The sequence below is a fragment of the Lissotriton helveticus genome, chromosome 1_1, assembly GCF_964261635.1.
Source record: "Lissotriton helveticus chromosome 1_1, aLisHel1.1, whole genome shotgun sequence".
NCBI lineage: Eukaryota > Metazoa > Chordata > Amphibia > Caudata > Salamandridae > Lissotriton > Lissotriton helveticus.
Window position 1 is genome coordinate 1705869983 of NC_136057.1, and position 20488 is coordinate 1705890470.

The 20488-nt window shown below is 47.8% G+C and overlaps 1 protein-coding gene across 1 annotated transcript in view; it reads right to left on the reverse strand.

Annotated features, from left to right (window-relative positions):
- Positions 1-3007: 3007 nt before the first annotated feature.
- The window catches only part of MMP19 (matrix metallopeptidase 19), a 66702-nt gene continuing 49221 nt past the window's right edge, over positions 3008-20488 (reverse strand). The window contains exons 8-9 of the mRNA XM_078689078.1: positions 15841-15968; positions 3008-4032 (exon numbers count right to left, since the gene is read on the reverse strand). Coding sequence (XP_078545204.1) covers positions 3802-4032; positions 15841-15968 — 359 coding nt within the window. The 3' untranslated portion in view covers positions 3008-3801. The remainder of the gene's footprint in view (positions 4033-15840; positions 15969-20488) is intronic.

Genomic DNA, 20488 nt, shown 5'->3' on the forward strand with positions numbered 1-20488 from the left:
TAAGGCAGGTAGGCCGCGGGACTCTCAGGCTCCGATGGAACCGCAGAGGCGGAACCCCTGTCTCCCTCGTCCGCATCTGAGGACCGACGGGGGGACGTCGTAGAGCGACAGTGCTTCTCCGACTTCTTTTTGTGTTGTCTCTTACCCAAATCCGAGGGTGAAGAATTGGAGCCCGAGGAGCGATGATGGTGGCCCCGCAAGCACTCTTGAGAACGGCTCCTGGACCGCGAACAGTGCTGGGACGAGTGCCGAACTTCAAGCAACTTCCTGCGCCACTGCTTCAAGGCCTTCAGGGTCATGGCCCGACAGTCCTGACAGGACCGGGAGTCGCGGTTGCGCTCTAGGCAGTAGAGACAGACATCATGGGGGTCTGCCATTGACATATTGTGAAGGCAGACCCCACAGGACTTAAAACCAGGCATCCCTACACACCAGAGAAGACCAACAAGAGACAAAAGTCCCAAAAAGATAGTCAAAAAGTGACTAGGGTACGTGCTCTAACCGGTTCTGCTCTTACTGGTGCGGAAAAAGAAATAACTGACGTCAGTGCGCATGGGTGGCGCCTAAGTAGTCTCTATGACGTCATCTCGGCGCATACGACACCAGCAACGGAAGCAGAGCCGCATAATGCCACGTATTGACGCACAGGGGTACTGCTAGCAAAACTTTCTGGATCCAGTCCGACGCCTGGTTATGTTCTAAGGTAAGGAATCTATCACTAACGTGTCTCTTTCAGATCCAACTTGTCCCCACTTGGAGGGTGTGGGGTGGGAGGGGTGGGATCTGTCGCGAGGGGCCAGCGGTGTCAGAGACCCAACTCACCTATAGCTGGTGCACGGCAGGCCTATTGGAGCACAAGCAGTTTTGGTGCACAACAGAGTCCAGTTCGAGGGCAACCCCCACAGCAAGCACAAAAGTGATGAACTCAGCTTCACAGCACCCCCAAAGTAAGGACTGGTAAATGGGAATGTTAGATCCAGAGTCAGGTGAGATTGAGGAAGCCAGCCCTCAGTAAATGGCTCCTAAGCCTGGCAGGGAAGGGTGGTTCACTAATACCCCAATGCGGAGGGTCAACTGTGCCCTTGAAGAACCTGTGGCCCGAGACCCAATGCCAACTGTGGGCCGTGGGTAATGGCAATAAGTATTTTTGTCCCACAGTTCCTCCGCTCCTCGATCAACCAGGGGGAGACAGTAGATTGGGGCCAGAGAAGCGGCAGCTGCCACACGCCAATCTAGGTCCAGGTAGGGTTGCTACACCTCAAGGCTGCGCTGCACCTGCCCGTGCTCTGCAGGCTAGCTACCGCCCTGCATCAATTTCCAGGTGTCGCCCAGGAGACCAAAGGGGCCCAGCAAGTCGGAGCATCAATCCTCTGCCAAGTGCCACATTCTGCTTCCGTGGATGAATCGAGATTATCGTGGGCTGGGGAGCTATTCACTACTTGTCCGCTATGTTTGGTAGTCAAGCCATGCCCCCCGTTCAAAATAAACTGTTATCATTGGATTTTGATGTCGTCCATATTGTTTAGAGGTGAGTACTATTGAATCTTGTCCTGCTTCTTTTCCATTATTGTATTTTAATATTTATACAAACTACGTTGACCAATAAGCAACGTGGCCCTAGCATACTAAGAGTGATCCAGATTGGATGCAACTAGGGCTTTAACAAACGCCAGAATTATAGAAAGTTTTGGTTGGACTCGAAAGTGGAGAGACGGTTTATTCCAGAGTAATGCTGCCAGAACTGAGAAAGCCTCACCACCCAAGCCTGTTTGCCTGACAGATACAGTTGGCAAAAGCCAGGATCCAGGGGTATGAAGAGTGCATGGGGAAAATGTGCACAATTGAGAAGCCAAAAAAGTGCAGCTTGGTACTCCTCCGAAGACTTCTAGCAACCGGATTAAAAGTATGCACAATCTGAACACTGGCTTGTGTTACCCTCAATTGAGGGGGCCCTTTTTCAAGCTTCATGGAAACACATTATATAACTTATCTACAGGGCATTTGAACAGTGCAACGTGTGCAGTATTTGTGGGTGTGCAAAACTCCAGAAATGTTTTATTGTAACCACAGCTACTTGAAATCGTCCGTATCAACACTGTGTCCATTTGAAAGGGCACCTATTTTTTTAGATGAATTTTTAGCCCTATGAAAAGAAAGATTCCATGAATATGGGCTGTGCTGAAAAAATGCTATATCATAATTTCCAAGCTGTTCTCCAGGAAGAAAAAAGCTTTGGTACCAAGAGGTCCCCGGGTGTGCACTAAGCTTATAGAATAAATCCCAACCTACCATGATGTGCTTGTTTCCACAACACAAAATATCCTTACAAATAAACTCATCAAACCTGCATATCTAAAAACATCAACCACATACAGATGCCACTCACATTCTCTCACTAAAAAGACACTACACCGCACGCTCATTTGTGCACATGCTTAAGTGTGCTTTTCCATTGACCACCACACATCAGGTATACATATTGTTCATCACAGAACCATGGTTCATGCACACACACTCCTAATGCCCTGGTCAGTACTGGCTTTGAGGGAAGAGAAGGCTAGAGGAGGACTCATTATTAAGTGCCAACCCTCCTGTCTTTTGAGTCCGGCACAGGTAAGCAAGGTGGGGCAGTGTGGAGAGTCAACAGATGATGGAATAGGTCAAATTAAATAAATAAACCTATTCCGTCGTCTGTCCCCCACCACGCTCTGCTGCCCCACTGCGGTGTACATGCACCGGCCGCAACTGCTTTTGACCCTCTGGAATCCCAGAAGTTCTTCACTTGTCACATTTACCGTCCCCTTCGCCTCTCAATCTCTCCCACACATGTACCTTCATCTTGCTATGAAACATCAAGTTACTACTGCCTCATAGACATCTCGCTAAACACAGGCTTAAACAAGGTCCCTAGTCATGTTTGGTCGAGAGGACACAGATGAGAAATTCATGTGCAACTTTCAAATATAAGAGATTGTTAGAGTATATAACAACAAGCCCCGCCAATGAGAAGTGTCATATTGTATTTATTGTAACTTTCGAAACCCTCTCTTGGGAGAGGACATAAATAATTAGCAATGTTCGAGCTCGACATTCAGCAACAGGAGTATGCACAGCATGTGAATCTAAAACAAAAATAAACTGCAAACCAAGAGTTGCAAAGAAACGTTTAACATTCGATGGTTCAGCATGAGCTGTGCTCTTGTAACCTCAAAAGAGCATGCATTGATGCATGTAATTTTACCATCTGCCTGCAGGTGGCACTGTTTGCTTAGAAAACTAATCTTACACCTGAGCGCCTAACAAATGTGTGGGTCTAAACTGGTCCCCGGCACCATAGAAATCCCAGTATTAACTGTGAAACAGATACAATTATATTGTTATTGAATGTGACCCACTCTTACATAGATACCGCTTACACCGCTGGTCTTTCTACCTGGTGACCACCTAAAGAACGTACTCGTGCTGCACACGCGCCAATAGAACATTTACATGCAGCATTATAGGGGCAGCGTAGTGGCCAGTATTCCTTGCCCAGCATTGTAGTAATTCCTCTCAACAGGATGCAGCTCCATATAACGGATGTTGGGCTTTGCAGGGATGAAATATATAATGAAGACCTGGAGAGAAAAGTGTAGTTGGTGCCAAACACGAAATTCTGTGACAGCACAAATTGGCGGCAGCGGTGGGATATGAGTTCCTTTAGCACTGGCAGCGGTGGAATGCAAGTACCTTCAAAGGGGACAGAAGTGGGACTGATGCCCCATTCTTTTGTTGCTTCTCGTGCAAGCGTCTGCCAGTACACTAGCACTGCATCCAGCGCTCGGCCTTGCTGAGCGGGTAACCCCTGTCCGCACGCAGCTGCCGGTTCACCCGCCAGTACTTGTCACCCTTGAAGAAATACACCTTCTTGTTCTTCCAGGTCAGGGCAGCATCTAGGTTTGAGGGAACACCAGTGAAGAGGCTGGAGATTTTCTTGGGGTACGACGTAAAGTCAGTCCATGCCAGCTCGTCCCACTGCCAGTAACCGTCACCCTGAAAAATGGAGAAGTCTCAGTGAAGCTACCAAAAAAGGGTGACATTTCATCTTAAACATCTTCCTCCACCCACACTCCATGGACTCTATCCGTCTGTCCACGAGAAACAATCTATGATGTCAGCTTTACTGTCTCCCTCTATCTCTCTAGGAAATTGTCCATCCAGTGCAACACTGCACCCCCCTGTGTGCTCTCTCCTGTGTTCCTCACTTCTGTTGAGTCTCGCCTCCAAAACACACCTTTTTGTCTTCAGAAACACACTGTTCCTAGCACTGCTACTCTGTGTTATTCTCTTTCTTTTAGTTCCCTGTCCTTCCTTGAAACAAACCTGCCGCCCTCCAAGACACCTTGACGCATTCAGAAACTGCACCCTTAGGTACTCCACCGCCCAATAAGGCAGACTGTCAGCCACCTCGGAAGCCCCTGTCCCATGTAATAACCCACTACCTCTGAAATCCCTGTACCCTATCCACAGACATTTATTCGCCCCCCCTGGTGAAACTGTGTAGCACCATGTCCTCAGGACTCCCAGCTGTGCCATGTCTACAGCTGACTCCCCTCCTGGGATCTGCTCTCATTCTAACCTTCTGGCCTGATGCTCGCCCCCATGTGCTAGTATTTCTTGGCTCTGCTGCATCTCTATCCCATCATCTCATTCCCACCCCTTCCTGTCCAGTCTTCCTCAGGCTTGCTCCCGTTGTGTTTGAGGAGTCGTCTCACAGTGTTTCCACCTGTCTGCTCTTCCGGGCCTGCTTCTAGAGCCTAACTCACGCCTGCCTGTTCTCCCTGTGGCCTCTGCTCTAGCCAGGCAATATGCCACATTGGAGTCTCTTGAACATGTTCCTTCCAGGTTGTTTTATGGCGCAAACTCTTTGAACATAACAAAAACATAATTTACACGTTACCAAGAAGCAGAGTTTACAGTTTATTTCTGAAACTGAGATGCTCAGCCTTAGGTGCCTTAACTTGTGTAGCCTGGTAATCCTACACCGTGCATGACCCAAGGGCAGGATTTACTAGGCCGCAGGTGGCATCAGGTGCTCTTCTGCCCTACGGTTGGCATTGCTCGCCTCTGTGTAATGCATCGGCTTGGAGTCCTCAGTGCCCTCTGAGCCCTCACGGACTCCCACTGTGACTCTATTGGAGCTGGGAACACAAACCACAAGTGCTTCCGGGTAATCGCCCCGGGAAGAGCTCATCTCTTTACAAGACCTTGTTCCAGAGCCAGTGAGCAGCTGCCCTGGGACCCTGGAAGTTCTATGTGTACCCTGGTGAAGCACTTGTGTGGACAGTGCATACTGAATGACTTCTAGGACTCTCCAGGAATAGCAAATCTGCCCTCGTGCTGCTGCTAGCGAACTGAGCTGAAGAGGACTGACCATTCTAACGATGAAAAATAGGCTCAAATAATACATTCTTTCATGGAAGGCACCGGCACCACAGGTCGGCAACAAATAGCAGACATCCTCCAAACCCAGTGGTACTCGTTGATCGGCCTGTGAGAGGTGGAAGGCTGGGTTTGGATGTATGACGTTACAACGCATACTTTTACAACGCCTACCTTTACATCGCAAGTTTTACAACGCATACCATTACAACGCATAATGCTTTTGGGCGCTGGATAGTGAATAGTTTAATTTACTATTCCAACTCCAGTCCCCGTGGACACTAGGGAAGGTTATTGGATAGTAAATTAACCTATTCCCTATCCTAGAGCGCCCCCAAGCGCTATGCGTTGTAATAGTTTGCGTTGTAAAAGTTGCGTCGTAATGGTAGTGCGTTGTAAAAGTTTCGTTGTAAAGGATGTTTCCCGCTGGGTTTGGATGCTGTGACCAACCGGCTACACTTCCCAAGGCACCCCAGATATGCTGGACACACTACACTGCAAATGTGTGCACCCAGAGCGATTTCTTGATTCTCTCAGTAGACTGTCCTGTGCATGTTCACATCTGCACAAGAGCAAAACATGAGACCAGAGGGCCTAAAAAGGACTGCCCTATCTAACTCTGGATGCCCAGGCTCATCTGCCTAAGGGACCCGAAATAATGACTTTTTATAGGGCACCTGCTGCCAAGGATTTGCAGTTTTGTACCTTTGGAAAGGAATATGCTACTTACCAGTATGCATCTGTTCTTGGCATGTAGGGCTGCTGACATTTATATCTATGCATAGATCGCCGCCTGGTGTTGGGTCCGGATGATTGCACATTGTTGTCCTGGAAGAGTCTTCGAAGTATCACGAGATAGGTGGCTCCTCCCCTGGACTACAGTGCGCATGGGCATCCCCTCCATGCTCAGATTGTTTTTCGCCATTGTGGCAGAGATGGAGTATGAGATAGTAAGTGATGACCATGCCTGAGAATAATTGTGAGTGCTACAGCTGCGACAGGCACCGGGGAGGAGGGCGGGCAATATAAATGTCAGCAGCCCTACATGCCAAGAACAGATGCATACTGGTAAGTAGCATATTCCGTTCGAGGCATGTGGGCTGCTGAATTTATATCTATGCATAGAATAAATAGTAGTACCCTCCCTAGCGGCGGTTGCCCGTGCCAGCTGCAGCAGTCTGAAAAAGAGTTCTGAGAACAGCTTGACCTACAGCAGCTTGCTGTGTTGAGTGTACATCCACGCAGTACTGTTTGGTGAATGTGTGTATGGTGGTCCATGTGGCTGCTCTACATATATCCTCTAGAGGAATGTTACCTAGGAAAGCCATGGATGCCCCTAACTTGCGTGTGGAATGCGCTCTTGGGGGAATTGTTAGTGTGCGTTTAGCCTTTTGATAACAGATCTGTATGCACTTAACAATCCATCTGGCTATACCTGATTTTGAAATTGGGTTGCCCTTGTGCTGTGGAGAGAAGGCAACAAACAGTTGTTTAGTTTTCCTGAAATCTTTAGTCCTGTCTATGTAATACAGGAGAGCCCTTTTAACATCTAGTGTGTGTAGTGCTCTGTCTGCTACTGAATCAGGATTTGGGAAGAATACTGGTAGTTCAATAGTTTGGTTAATGTGGAACTGGGACACTACCGTGGGCATAAATTTAGGGTTGGTACGCAGCACTACCCTATTAGCCTGAATTTGAATGAAAGGCTCCTGAATAGTGAGGGCTTGCAGCTCACTAACCCGTCTTAGCAACGTGATCGCCACCAGAAAAGCCACTTTCCATGTGAGAAATTGTATCTCACAAGAGTGAAGAGGTTCAAATGGTGGACCCATGAGCCTGGTGAGGACTATGTTGAGGTTCCAGACAGGCGAAGGCGGGTGTCTTGGAGGAATGACCCTTTTGAGTCCCTCCATAAAAGCTTTAATGGCCGGCACTCTGAAAAGGGATAGGTGCTGTCTATTTTGAAGATAAGCTGCCATTGCAGCTAAATGTATCCTGATGGAACTATACGCTAGATTGCATCTGTATAGGTGCAGCAAATAACATATGATGTTTTGCGTGGAAGCATCCAGTGGATTTATGTCATTATTGGAACAATAGATGACAAAACGCTTCCATTTTGCCGCATACCATGCCCTGGTGGTAGGTCGTCTAGCCTCCTTGATGATGTCCATACAGTCAGGGGGCAGGTTCAGGTAGCCAAACTCTATGACCTCAGGAGCCATATTGCAAGGCTCAACTGTTGCGGATCTGGGTGCTGAATGTCTCCATGGCTCTGAGTGAGGAGACTGGGTGTGAGTTTTAGGTGCTGGTGGGGCACCACTGGAAGTTCTAGGAACGTGGTGTACCATGCTTGCCTTGCCCACGTTGGAGCAACCAGGATGAGTGTCATGGAGTGCTGCCTCAGTTTGCGTGCTACCAGCGGTATGAGTGGTGCCGGAGGAAAAGCGTACGCAAATCTGTTCGACCAGTTCATCCATATCGCATTGCCCTGAGACTGCGGGTGTGGGAACCTGGCGGCGAAGGTGTGGCATTTTGCGTTTTCTTGTGTGGCGAATAGGTCTATCTCTGGATGACCCCACTGCTGGAAATATGGTTGTAGCACTGAGGGATGTATCTCCCACTCGTGCATCTGATGGCTGTGTCTGCTGAGCAGGTCCGCCATCTGGTTGTCCTTGCCTGGGAGGTGTTCCGCCATGAGGAACATGTTCCTTTGAATGGCCCACTTCCACATGCACTGTGCTAGGTGTGACAATTGTGGAGAGTGTGTCCCTCCCTGCTTTTGAATGTAATACATCGCAGTCATGTTGTCCGTCCGGATAAGCACGACTTTGTTGCAGAGATGCAACTTGAATGCCTTCATCGCCATGAAGATTACCATCAGCTCCAGTAGGTTGATGTGCAACCTTTTCTGCTGCGTGGTCCACAGTCCCTGCACAGTATAATGGAGGACATGAGCTCCCCAGCCCTGGAGAGATGCGTCCGCTGTGAGCACTACCTGTGGTACAGGCTCCTGGAATGGTCGTCCCCTGCAAAGGTTTTGTGTGTTCCACCAATGCAGAGAGTTGTATGCACGACCGGTCACCAACACTAGGTCTTTCAGCTGTCCCTGAGCCTGGTTCCACTGGCACGCCAAGCATTCCTGAAGCGGACACATGTATAGCCTCGCGTGAGGGACTATAAAGATGCAGGAGGCCATCATGCCTATTAGTTGCAGGAACACTTGCGCGGGGAGTGAGTGTTGTGGCCTTGAATTTTCGAATCATCACCTGCATGCTGTTGACTCTCGCTGAGTTCTGTTGCGCTGTGGCAGTGAGAGTGTTTATTTCTGCGCCCAGGTACTGTTGTACAGGTACGGGTTGAAGATGAGACTTCTGGTAATTTAGTGAAAATCCTAGACTGTGTAGGAGGTGAATTGTGCGGGACATGTGGCTGGCACACCACTGGGCCGATTTTGCCTGGACAAGCCAGTCGTCTAGATACGGATAAACATGGATGTGTTGTCTCCGAAGATGCGCGGCCACTGTCGCTAAGCACTTTGTAAACACTCTGGGGGCTGTAGAGACCCCGAAAGGCAGGACCTTGAACTGGTAATGCTGGTTGTTGATGGTGAACCTGAGATATTTCCTGTGACTGGGGTGAATGGGAATGTGGAAATAGGCATCCTTCAGATCTAGGGTTGCTAGGAAATCTCCCTGACTGAGCAATGGCAGAACTTGCTGTAAAGTAAGCATGTGAAAGTGTTCTGATAGGATGTAATGGTTTAAGGGTCTGAGGTCTAGAATGGGCCTGAGAGACCCGTCTTTCTTTGGGATTAAGAAGTACAGTGAATACACCCCTGTACCCTGTTGTTCTAAAGGCACGAGTTCTATGGCCCCTTTTTGCAGCATGGAGATGACTTCTTGCTGCAATAAGTGCATGTGCTCTGCGGACATAGGACGGTGCCTTGGGGGTATGTTGGGTGGAGTGGAGGTTAACTCCAGACAATAACCGGGATGTATAAGTTGTCTCACCCACCTGTCCATGGTAATGCTTTCCCAGACTGGCAGGAACTACTGAAGTCTTCCCCCGACCGGTGTTGTATGGTCGGGGGGCAGTGACAAGACGTCACTGTTTGTTAGTGGCGGAGGATCTGGCATTATTATTTCCACGTCCTCTGCCTTTGGTACTGTTCCCACGGTATCCACCCCTATTGTTCTTGTTATAGGTGGTTTGCATGCCTCCCTTGGTGTATTGGGCTTGTTGCGATGCTTGTCCTCTAGAAGCTCCCCTGTTACCGGAGCGACGAAAGGAACCGCCCCTTAACTGTTGAGACTGCAGAGCTCCCATGGATTTTGCAGTTTCAGTGTCCTTTTTCATCTTTTCTAGAGTGGTGTCTACCTCAGGACCAAACAGGAAGTCAGGGTTAACCGGCTGATTAAGTAGAGTAGTTTGGATTTCCGACTTGAAACCAGAGATGTGGAGCCAGGCATGCCTTCTGAGCATGACGCTAGTGTTTATGGCCCTAGCCGCTGTGTCAGCTGCATCTAACGCACACTTAATGGACGCGTTGGAGATCAACTTCCCTTCTTGTATAAGCATTTCTGCTCCATACTTATAAGCATCTGGCAGGTGTTGCAGTAGCTGCTCTAACGTGTCATAGTGGGCCCTATCATATCTTGCTAACAGGGCTTGTGTATTTGAGATCCTCCAAATATTAGCTGCTTGAGCTGCTATACTTTCCCAGAAGCTTCTAAGATCTTGGATTCTTTGTCCGGAGGAGGAGCATCACCAGTTGTTTGAGAGTTCGCTCTTTTACGAGCATTAGCCACCACAGTCCAAAGGGAGTTGGCCCTTGATATACGTAGGGTCCACAGGCGCAGGCCGGTACTTCCTTTCAATTCTGGGGTTCACCACCCTCGCTTTAGTGGGCTCTTTAAAAATGTCACTAGCATGTTTGAGCACACCCTTGAGCATAGGTAGAGTTTTTACAAATCTTTCTGATGTTGAGAACGTATCAAAGAGAAAGTCTTCCTCCACGGGGTCAGCGTGCATGTCGACATCATGGTTATGGGCTGCCCTTTCAATTAGTGCGTTAAACGCAGCAGTATCTTCAGTAGGCGAAGTTTTGACCACATATGACTGAGTGTCAGGGGTGGTGTGTGGTTCATCAGGGTCAACAGTGTCAGCCCATGGCTGGGACTCATCCTGATCTGTGTCAATGGGATAGTTAAACTGGTCCTCATTGTCCCCTTCCTCCTCATCCTCAGTGACAGGTGTGGGAGAGTAGGTATAGTCTCGCCCATATGGTGGGATGGGTTCAAAAAGGGTAGGAGAGGCGGTAGAGTCCCTCTTTTTCTTTAGCGGTATCCTGTAAGAGTCCATAGGAGTTTCAGGCAGGATTTTCCGTTTATAAACGGTAAGTCGACCAGATTCGGAGTCGATGTATAGTTTCGACTGGTCTGTCGTAGGACGGTGGCTGGAACAGAACGTCTTCCGTCCTATGCTGAGTGGGAGCGGCTACTGATGGTGACTTGGATGAGTCGGTAGCCTTTGGGAGTTGGACAGTTTTAGGCCGTGCCGTCGGGGGCAGTCCATATTTTATCGGCGCCGTAAGCATCGGTGACGGACTGACTTACTTCGATGTAGGGGTCTTCGATCCGACAGACTTCGACAGTTCCGTGTGCTTGTGGCCTTGCGTCGACTCGAGCCGTTGTTGCGCAGCAGGTACGTTTGTTTGCTTCAATGAGGTCTGTTCTTTCGGGCCGAGTTTGGATTTCGGCTCGAAGGCTTTGACTAACAGCGGCTTCCGAATCTTCGGATCGATGGCTTTTTGGGCCTGGAGTCCTTTGGAAGAGTCGCCATCTTTGGAGCCGGACGTCGACGTCGACGTGAGCGTGACGTGCTTAACTGTAGACACGGGCTTTGTCGCTCCGATCTTCAGGTCGACGCCCCCTTCCGACCCTGAGGGGTCGAGCACACGTTTGGACTTGGTAGGTTCAGAAGTCGTCGAGCCGATGGTTGCTTTCACCAGTTTCGGTTTCGATTTAGTGTCTTTTGGTTTCGGTTTCGATTTTTCCACTGATTGTGGCCGATCGACCGATGGCTCTTTGGAAATGTTCTTACGTTGGGCCTTGAAGCGGGACTAGAGAACATGGACGAAGATCTTGGCTAAGGCCTTCCGGCGATGCCTCGACCTGAACCGTGGAAGAGTCTTAATGGGGCCCCGCTACTGCGGTTGGGCCTAGCTCGAGTCGTCGTCGACGGCTCCGATAGGTTGTACGTCGTCTCCTACCTCGACGATGTCTTCATCATGGACGTAGAGTTGTTCCTCGTCCTCATTGTAGTTGGAGTCTTGCTCCGATGCGGGATCCGAGTGCTGATCAGGATCCTCCTCTGGTACACCCTCCTCGTCGTCAGCCCCGAAGATGTTTTCTGGTTCGGGTGCCGACTCCCGCGCCGACTGTCGTGCAGCGCGCCGAAGACGAAGAGTTTTCTTCGATCTGAATTTGGAACAGGCCACGCAGCTGGCCTCGTCGTGGTCCGGTGAGAGACATTTATTGCACACCGGGTGCACATCGATGTGAGGGTATTTCGAGTTGCAAACGGGGCAGCGCTTGAACGGACTCAGTTCCATCGTCGATCGTTGATGGGGCTGTTGGTGTCGAAGGCAATCGGTCTGAGCTTGCCTAGCCTGGCATTCAGGGAACCTGCCAGGTGGACGACAGAAGGGCAAACCTCGGACAGTTCAGCCAGTGCCACAGTCCTAGTTTCTCCTGGTATGGCACGTGACCCCCACGTTGTACTGTCTGTCAGCAAGAGAACAAGGTCGCCCTTGGTGGAAGGCATGAAGGCCTTGAGGTCCAGCCCGATGGCATGCAGGTACTAAAGATTGATGTGGTGCCTCTGCTCCATCAGGGACCAAAGGCCTGTAATCTCCACCTTATCCAAGTGGTCTCCCCAGATCAGAGATCATTGTGGCCATAACCACCGAGAGCCCTGAGTGGGGCAGGGAGAGTGGTATTCCACAAGTCAGTTTGGCATCTTTCATCCACCATTGTAGGACCTGGATTGCCATTTCCAAAACAGGGGCACCCCTAGTGCTGAGCCCATTCATTGAAGGTGAACAATTCCATTATAGAGCCCACATGTGCCAATAGGCATGGGGCAGTGGCAAGATCCTCTAGGCCAGGAGATCAGGATGCCTCAGAACTGACCAGCCACAAACAGGAATGAACCTAAAATATCTGGATCATAGCCTGAAGGGACATAAAGGCTTTGAAGCCTCCATATCTAGAAAAGCCCCACTAAAGAGAATCCTCTGCGGTGGCTGATTGTGGAATTTCAGCAAGTTGATGGAGAGCACAAGGGAAAATAGCGGTGGGATTGTCACCTGTGGGTGGTCGATGACTGAGTGTGACAAGCCCACCTTGATGTAAAGCGCTCTGATACCTGATTCGGTTCGGGTCTAGTTCGCGCTATATAAAACTCTGCAAAAAAAAAAGAAATGATAATCTGGGAGGTACGGGAATATGAGAACTCTGCAAATATGAGTCATGGCCACTGCCATTGAAGACATGAACACCAGAAAGTAGAAGGGAGACCAAAAGGACTGATGGTGAATTGGAAGTGTTCAGAGTAAATGCATGTAGAAAAGTAGCACCTAGAATTTTTCTTTCAAATAGAAGGTATTATGAAACCAAAGGTCTATCATATGATTCAGGCCAGCATCCTTCTTGGGCACCAGGAAGTATCTGGAGTAGTATACTGTGCGTCTCCACCTCAGGGACTCTAGCTCCCTTGACATGCAGTGTCTATGAGGGAAGGGTGGCATGATCCACTGAAGTCTGAGCCAATACAGGAGGAAAATGAAGGGGGTAAACAGAAAAGGGAGCGTGTAACCATTCTGGACAGCCTCTAAAAATTGCCAGTCTGAGGTAATTGACTACCAGCTAGACAGAAAAAACGGATCCTGCCTCCTTTTGGCCACTGGTGTCCAAAGGAGGGAGTATCAGAGTGATTTGGCAGTGGTTGCAGCTGGCAACAGGAAGAGGTCTTCGACCTAAGCTTATGGCCACAGCCTATACCACTATGTCATACCCGGGAGCCAAGGAAAAAGGTGAGCAGCTTGTTGGATAGGTTTGAAGGGCTGCCTCTAGTAAAAGGCGGGTCCCTTGCGTAGCCCAGTAATTTCTGTGACTGCTGGCGAAATTGGTGGGCCAGGGGCAACAGACCGGAGGAGCGAGCCGTAGGTCGGCTGTCTTTGAAGTCCTCCAAGGCAGAGTCCACCTTTTAGCTGAAAAGTCTGGATCTATCTAAATGTATATCCTTCAGGGATGCCTGCCTTTGACCGAAAAAATCCATGGTGTGCTTCCAGGCACGGCATGGCGCTGGACCACCACGCTGGTGCCAAATGCATGGCCAATGGTCTGTGGTATCCAGATAGGCAAGATCTCGCTTCCCGCATCCGGAAGGGCATGAGTGCACCTCCCCAGAACGCAAAAAAATTAAAGGGGTCTCAGAGCCTGATTGCAAGAGAAGTCTGCTTCCCAGTGTATTAATGTGTTTTATTCTCGGTTGGGTAGATAGGTGGGGAAGGAATTAGGGTTTACCTTACTGTCAGACACCCGTACAGCTAGGCTTTCGGTGTGTGAAGTTTTGTCAGGAAGGCCGGGTCCCTTGTGTCAGGCCTAGGGTGCTGGCAATAGGTCGACTCACTACTGGCACTGAGCAAAGCCTGAATGGGGCTGGCATTATGATCTCCAGCAGGTCCACATTGAAGGGCAGCAATGGTGTGGAAGTTGAAGGACTTGGCTGCAACATGTCTGTGGACAAATGTGCCTTGGTTTCCACAGTAGGCAACTGCAGCTCTACAACCTCTGATTCTGAACTACCACAGTAAAAGAGACACTCTCGTCAGTAGGGGGTCACCAAATGGCGAGTCCATCTCTGTCTCAGAGGAGATTTTGTAAATCTAAGCTTGAGCCACTATCTATGTAGTAAGGGGAAAGGAAATTGCCTGCCTCCTTATTGTATTCATCGTGGGAAACAGTTAGACAAACTCGCCTCTGGAACGAAGCGAACATTGGGGTCAGATGAGGAATCAGTGCCTCTTGGGAAAGGCCGAAGCTGTACTGTCTGGAACCTACGTGGCTTCAGCAATGGTGTGGAAGCATGGCCTGCCACCAGCAAGAGGACGAACATGGCCATAGTGGTGTCGGCGGACTCTGGGGAGGGCCTTGACTGTAGAAGTTCATTTCAGGGCCCTGGGGGACCGCGGGATATAGTTGCTCCAGGGAACCTGGAATTGTCTAAACAAACTGCAGCATCACTTCCTTGAAGGCTTCAACCTGCGGTGGAATCAACCAAGGCTGGGAAATTCAGGGCTCCTGGCTTCAGCTGCAGAATGGGATCAGAGTCAGATGATGGCGGTGGAGCTGGATCCTGGATGCCAAATGAGCGACCACTGCCTGGAGCGGAAGAGGTATGGCATGGTCGATTCCACATTAGTTTTTTTGTTCTTGCGGAGAGGCCTGTCCTTCGTCTCCATCATGGACTTACCTGAAGGTGGCGACCTCAACTAGGGCCTAGCTTTGAGCCAAGACTTGGATCACGAACAGGCCAGTGACTGCAAGCATGATCGTCCATGCTTTCTGTGCTCAGTGACAAAGTTCCACTTCCGGATCCGTGATAGCCTCTGGACATATCAGGGAGCACTTATCGCAACATTCGAGTCATGTTTGGAACCTAAGCACCAAAGGCAGACATCACGTGGATTTGTGCCCAGCACCTGTTTCCAGCAGGTGTGGTGAGGGTTAAAGCCTGAAGTCTTTGGAGGGGACATTTTCTGTAATGCACATTGTAACAGTATGTGTTCTAGGGAGTCCCTGAACCGATTAACACTTTGGGAGCAGAACTCAGGATCCACGTCGATGGGCGCAGAAAAAAGAACTGACTGATATTAGCACCTATCCATGGCTATGTGTTGTCACCTTCCAAGGCTGGACCAGGTTTCCACGGTGTCCGATGATGCCACCTGCCGGTATGCTGGGCCTATTGCAGATAAACTTTCCAGATCCAGTCTGGAGCTTGGGGAAATTCAAAAGGCAAGGAATCTATAGTAAGAAGTGTCCATCAAAAATGAGCAAACTGAGCCAAATAGGATTCCTGTAACGCTGTACTCCGGAGCATATGCAACAGCTTATATATTTGTTTTATATGGCACTTCCTGACAGTGTTACAGTGCAGTAAATAACAGGTAGTACCATACACAACAGCACTTATTTCATCAACACTGAATGGGTGGCAGACTGAGTTGGGCTGCACCAGGATTGTAATCTGCGGTTTGCAAACATACCTCTTCAGCACATGCACTAACCCCGTGAGCCAACTCACCAGCTATACGATTTAGCATGGAATAATGTCACAGTCACAGCTCACCTTGAAGAGGAAGATCTTCTGGTTGCCCTCCCAGTAGAGGGCTGCGTCGATGTTGGGGGGCACTCGGGCCAACAGTTTCGGGTATCCGTAGTTCAGTTTGAAATCCGTGTATCCCCAGACTTTGTCACCTACAGAAAAAATACAAGCGGATGGTAAAGGGCCAAGCCTTAACAAAATTAGATTGAGTTGCGTGGGGTACGGAAGTCGGGAGGAAAAAAGGGATTATAGTAAGAATTCTCGCAGTATGAGAGCTATGAGAGGAGAGGCCTCTGGCATGACATCTTCACTCAGAGGATAAAGGCTTCATGGAAAGATCAGTTGGAAAATGGGGCCTATCTGGGAAAGAGGTCTTATACAAAGGTGCTTCTCAGGAAGGCTGCATTTGATGGACAGGACCCTCTTAGGCTTGGTGAATACAGAGGAGGAAAGCGATATAACAGGGAAAGGAGAGCACGTCTTTGCCCTTTCATTACAGCTCGCCGGTGCTTAATTTCAGCTGCTGGTATTAGGTGCTCGGCCCCGGCACTTAATTGTCAACACTGGCACTTGTGACAGTCTGCCACAAGGTGGCACTGTGTGCCTAAATTAATAGATGCTATTTAAGAAAACAAATGGCTCCTGTGGAATAGTATGAAAGGTTTCTGATATAGTAATGCACAATGGCTATAGAAAAGGGCTGGAGGGATGTCAAAAAGAGAAGCTGACTACACACTTTCACGATTTAATGAAAATTTTATGTAATGAATTATAAAGAAATTAAGTATATAACACAATATATATACATGAGTATTCAATTTCACAATTATGACTGTACAAAAACTGAACAATTAGACAATGGTGTTAGGTGTCCTAGTGAAAGTACTATTGAACCTAGGCTACAAAAAGTGACATAGAAAAGTGACAAATGAGTACGGTTTAGTCATTTATCCCTGAGACGTAGGGTAAACCTGTTTACTCAGGTTTACCCTGCGTTGATAGAGAGACGGTTCGCAGGAGTCACACTGGTTTTCATTCCCCCCAGCACGGTAATTAATTGAGCAACATTGGCGACTTGAGCACGAGATGGGAGATTTGCTGTTTTCCGTGCCCCCAGAATGCTAAATAGAGCGACACCGGTGAAGCACGAGACTGTGGAGTCTATCCCGAACGTTCTCAATGTTTCACTGGCAATATACCGATCATCACTGTTTGGAGCCGACGTGCCTGCAGCTTTGTTTGTTTTGTTCTTGGTTATCTCACCCTTGATTTATTCTTGAAAGAAGCTTGCCCCTCCTCCACGTCACTCCTGTCCTGAGGAAGCACCCTTTTGAAGTTCAAGGCTATACCTACATATACGTTGTGGTCGAAACGTCGACAACCTACACACCCTCCAGCTTTTGCGTTGAACTAGGAAGCATTAATTGTAGCGCTCTCAGCATGGCTTTGTAAAAGTTGTGGACATTTATGGCACTGTACTGCGGCTCTTTGTTGAAGCCAGTGAACTAGCATTTTATGTTGCTCAGGGCCTTATGACCTACCCTGCATTATTTCCCATTCCTTGCACGAAATTTCACTTATACCATCACCTACCCCTTCGCTTTCACCCATTGGGGCACAAATTTTTAATGTATAAATGATGCAATTTATATGGGATTTTCCAAAGACACATTGGGATTAAATAACAGTGTACCTACCCGACCGTTACGGTATATTTCTTTATGTTTTCCATGTTTATTTGAATTTACTATTCTTTCTATTTTTAATGAATGTGTACTGGGACCCCTTCCCCAATGTACTAATATACACCCAGGTCCCAGCGACACTTATTGGGTCTACCCTTTCTTGTAACGTAAGTCTTAATGAGCTAATACAGAAAGCCAGATGGCAGCTGTGCACGTCCACACGCACGTAACCGCACACTGGAGGCCGGCAAAAGCCTATGGAAGCACTCTGAAAACCCAGTTACTAAATGTCTCACCAGAGCAGCGCATGCGCTGGCTCAGGCAAGACCTAAAAAGAGAGGAGGCTAGTTAGTGGAGGGAGATAGTGGCAGGGGAAAACATGCATATGGTTTGATAGCCGATGGTATTGAGCTTTGATGCTTCGGTAGGCCACGATATACATTGTAGTATGTTAGTCCTGCACTTCTCAAGCAGGTGTTTGTTCTTCGAGAATGTGGGTATAATATTATCAGATAGTTCCTCCTGGATAGCTCCTGGGGTTTTTGAGTGCATTTGGTGCAGTGGATCATCAGTGTAAAAATGTGTGGACCTTGCCATTCAGTTCATGTTTGAATTAAGTGCTTGGGTGGCTTGTTGTAGTGGACTGATTCTTACTGTACTATTGTTATGATAGCAGGGGCCATCTGCTGGTACACAGACTGTGCTTGATTTGCAGAAAACGTTTCCTTCAGCTCAGGAGAGCATAGAGGTGTTCTTGGATGGATCATGGTGGGAGGAGACAGCTTTTAGCCATTCTCCTGTAAGTTAGCCTCAGTGGCTCTAAACTTAGCAGGTAGAGTTCCATAATTTGGCAACTTGAACAGCAAAAGGGTTGCGTCACCAACAATATTTTTGCAGTAGGTTGTGGTGATTAGCTGTGGGTTCCTGCTTAGAATGTAGGTTACTGGTTTGCCTGCTGTTAGTGTTTTGTCATTTTTCATTGGAGTTATTTAGGTCCTTCACCATTTATTGCAGTGATTCATGCATAGTAGATTGAAGAAAGATCTTCTTGTAACTGGAAGCCAGTGTAGAGCCTTTGGGACAGGCAAGATGTGGGTTTGTGTCTTTACATGTAGAAGCAGTCTTTCTGATGAATTCTGAATTCTCTGTAGTATTTTCATACTTGTGAGCGGTATAATGTGGTATAGTCCATTAGCGTGATCCAGTTTCAAGAGGATGAGTGATGTGGTTGCTTAATTTTTTTAGAGGAAATTAAAGATGTGGAAAAAGGTGTTGCAGTATTCTCATCATAAAGAAGGCAGAGTTAGATAGCGTTTTCCACTTTAACATTCAGGGTGAGTGCGGTGTAATGACAATTCAAAAATTTTGAACCTTTAGCTATTTTTGGTGCAAGTTTTAGTTCATCCTGCCAGATGTATAGAGGATCATGACTTTTTTTATTGACCGCAGGTGAATATTTGGGTTTTTGAGGCATTTAATCTCAGATGGTTCCATGTCATCTATTGATCTAGACCAATGAGGCAGCTGATGATTTTCGATTTTCCTACATCTTTGGAGTTTTCCAGTTTGAGAGTCAACTGCATGTCATCGACATAGCTGTTGCAGGCAAGTTCGAAGCTCTTATTTATTACTGGTAGCCACCCTAGCTTGGGTAGAGTATGCGTGAATCCTTGAAAAAGGTCTCTGATTGGGCGGATATTGCCTCCCATCTTGATCACAAGGGGTAGATTGAGAACATTGCGAGCAAAAATGGTGTGCCCGAAGAAGGATCCTGTGCTCAGTGCCGCACCTCAGTGGCAAGGCTAAAAGCAGGCTGGGGTCACTCGTTTTCCTGCCTAGCGTGGGGGGAGGGGCGTTCCGGGCAGTTCAGGCTGGACTGTTCCTATCGGGCAGGACTGAAATTGTTATATGGCTGGTCTCTGTCTGGTGTGGAATAATGGCCAGACAAACAATGGACTGGAATGTGTCCTGGTGCAATTACCAGGGGCTGGGGGTTCACTCAACCACGCCACCCATCACTTTTTTTTTTATTTTTTTGCAACACTACATCAGAAAATAATCAAACTGGAAACAAAAAACTGAATAAATGGAAATTTTGGTTCAGTCAGACACTCCGATGTGCTACTGTGCAGCGGATTTTGGGAGTTCTCTTTCACTCTTCATTATCATAAAAGCAGGTACCACTGCATTATCTAGTACTAAAGGATGAGTACTTTTTTTCATATTAGCTACTATAACATGAAGACCTTAAAAAGATTTGTATCTCTGACCTGCCATCAGTCCTGCTCTGTGATTTGGAGTTTAGGTTTGTACCTGGGTGTACAATCCTCCCTTTTAACTGAGGATATTTGCTAAGAACTCAGATAACAGGTGTTCCTTATCAAGGATTTGAACTAGACATTGGTTTCTACTGAGCCCTACAGAACCGAATGGGCTGTAGTATATTATTGACTTCGAGTTATTCCAACCTCCAATTGACTAAAACTGTTGCTCAAGTCTTCCGATGTATTTATTATCCAAATTCAATTTAAAGTGACTGGAGAAGTAATTTTAAAAAAATGAAATAAAATCTCAAATGTAAAATGAAACATATAGGTTTTGCACATGTTATCTGTCACTGCTCTTAAATAAACAGCTTAGTACTATATATGGTGCGGCTAATGCATGGGGGAGGATCAGTGCAGTTTCCTTAAAAGCTACATTTTTTATCATAATTTTTTTTTCAAGAATTTTAAATCTGGAGCTTGACTTTAGCCAACGATTTAGAAGCAAGGTTATGTGGACTAAATTCTGATCGCTTTTATCCAGTGTGTAGATATGGACTCAAATTGTCATGCATGCCCTGTGCGTTTGCAAGGACATGGACTTACAACGACCAGCATTCAACAAACCTTTATTTAAATGTAATTGCAATAAGACTAGAAAAGAACCTTTGATGAACTTTCAGCCTACCTCAGCACGCTATCTCCAAGATGCCATATTTTATA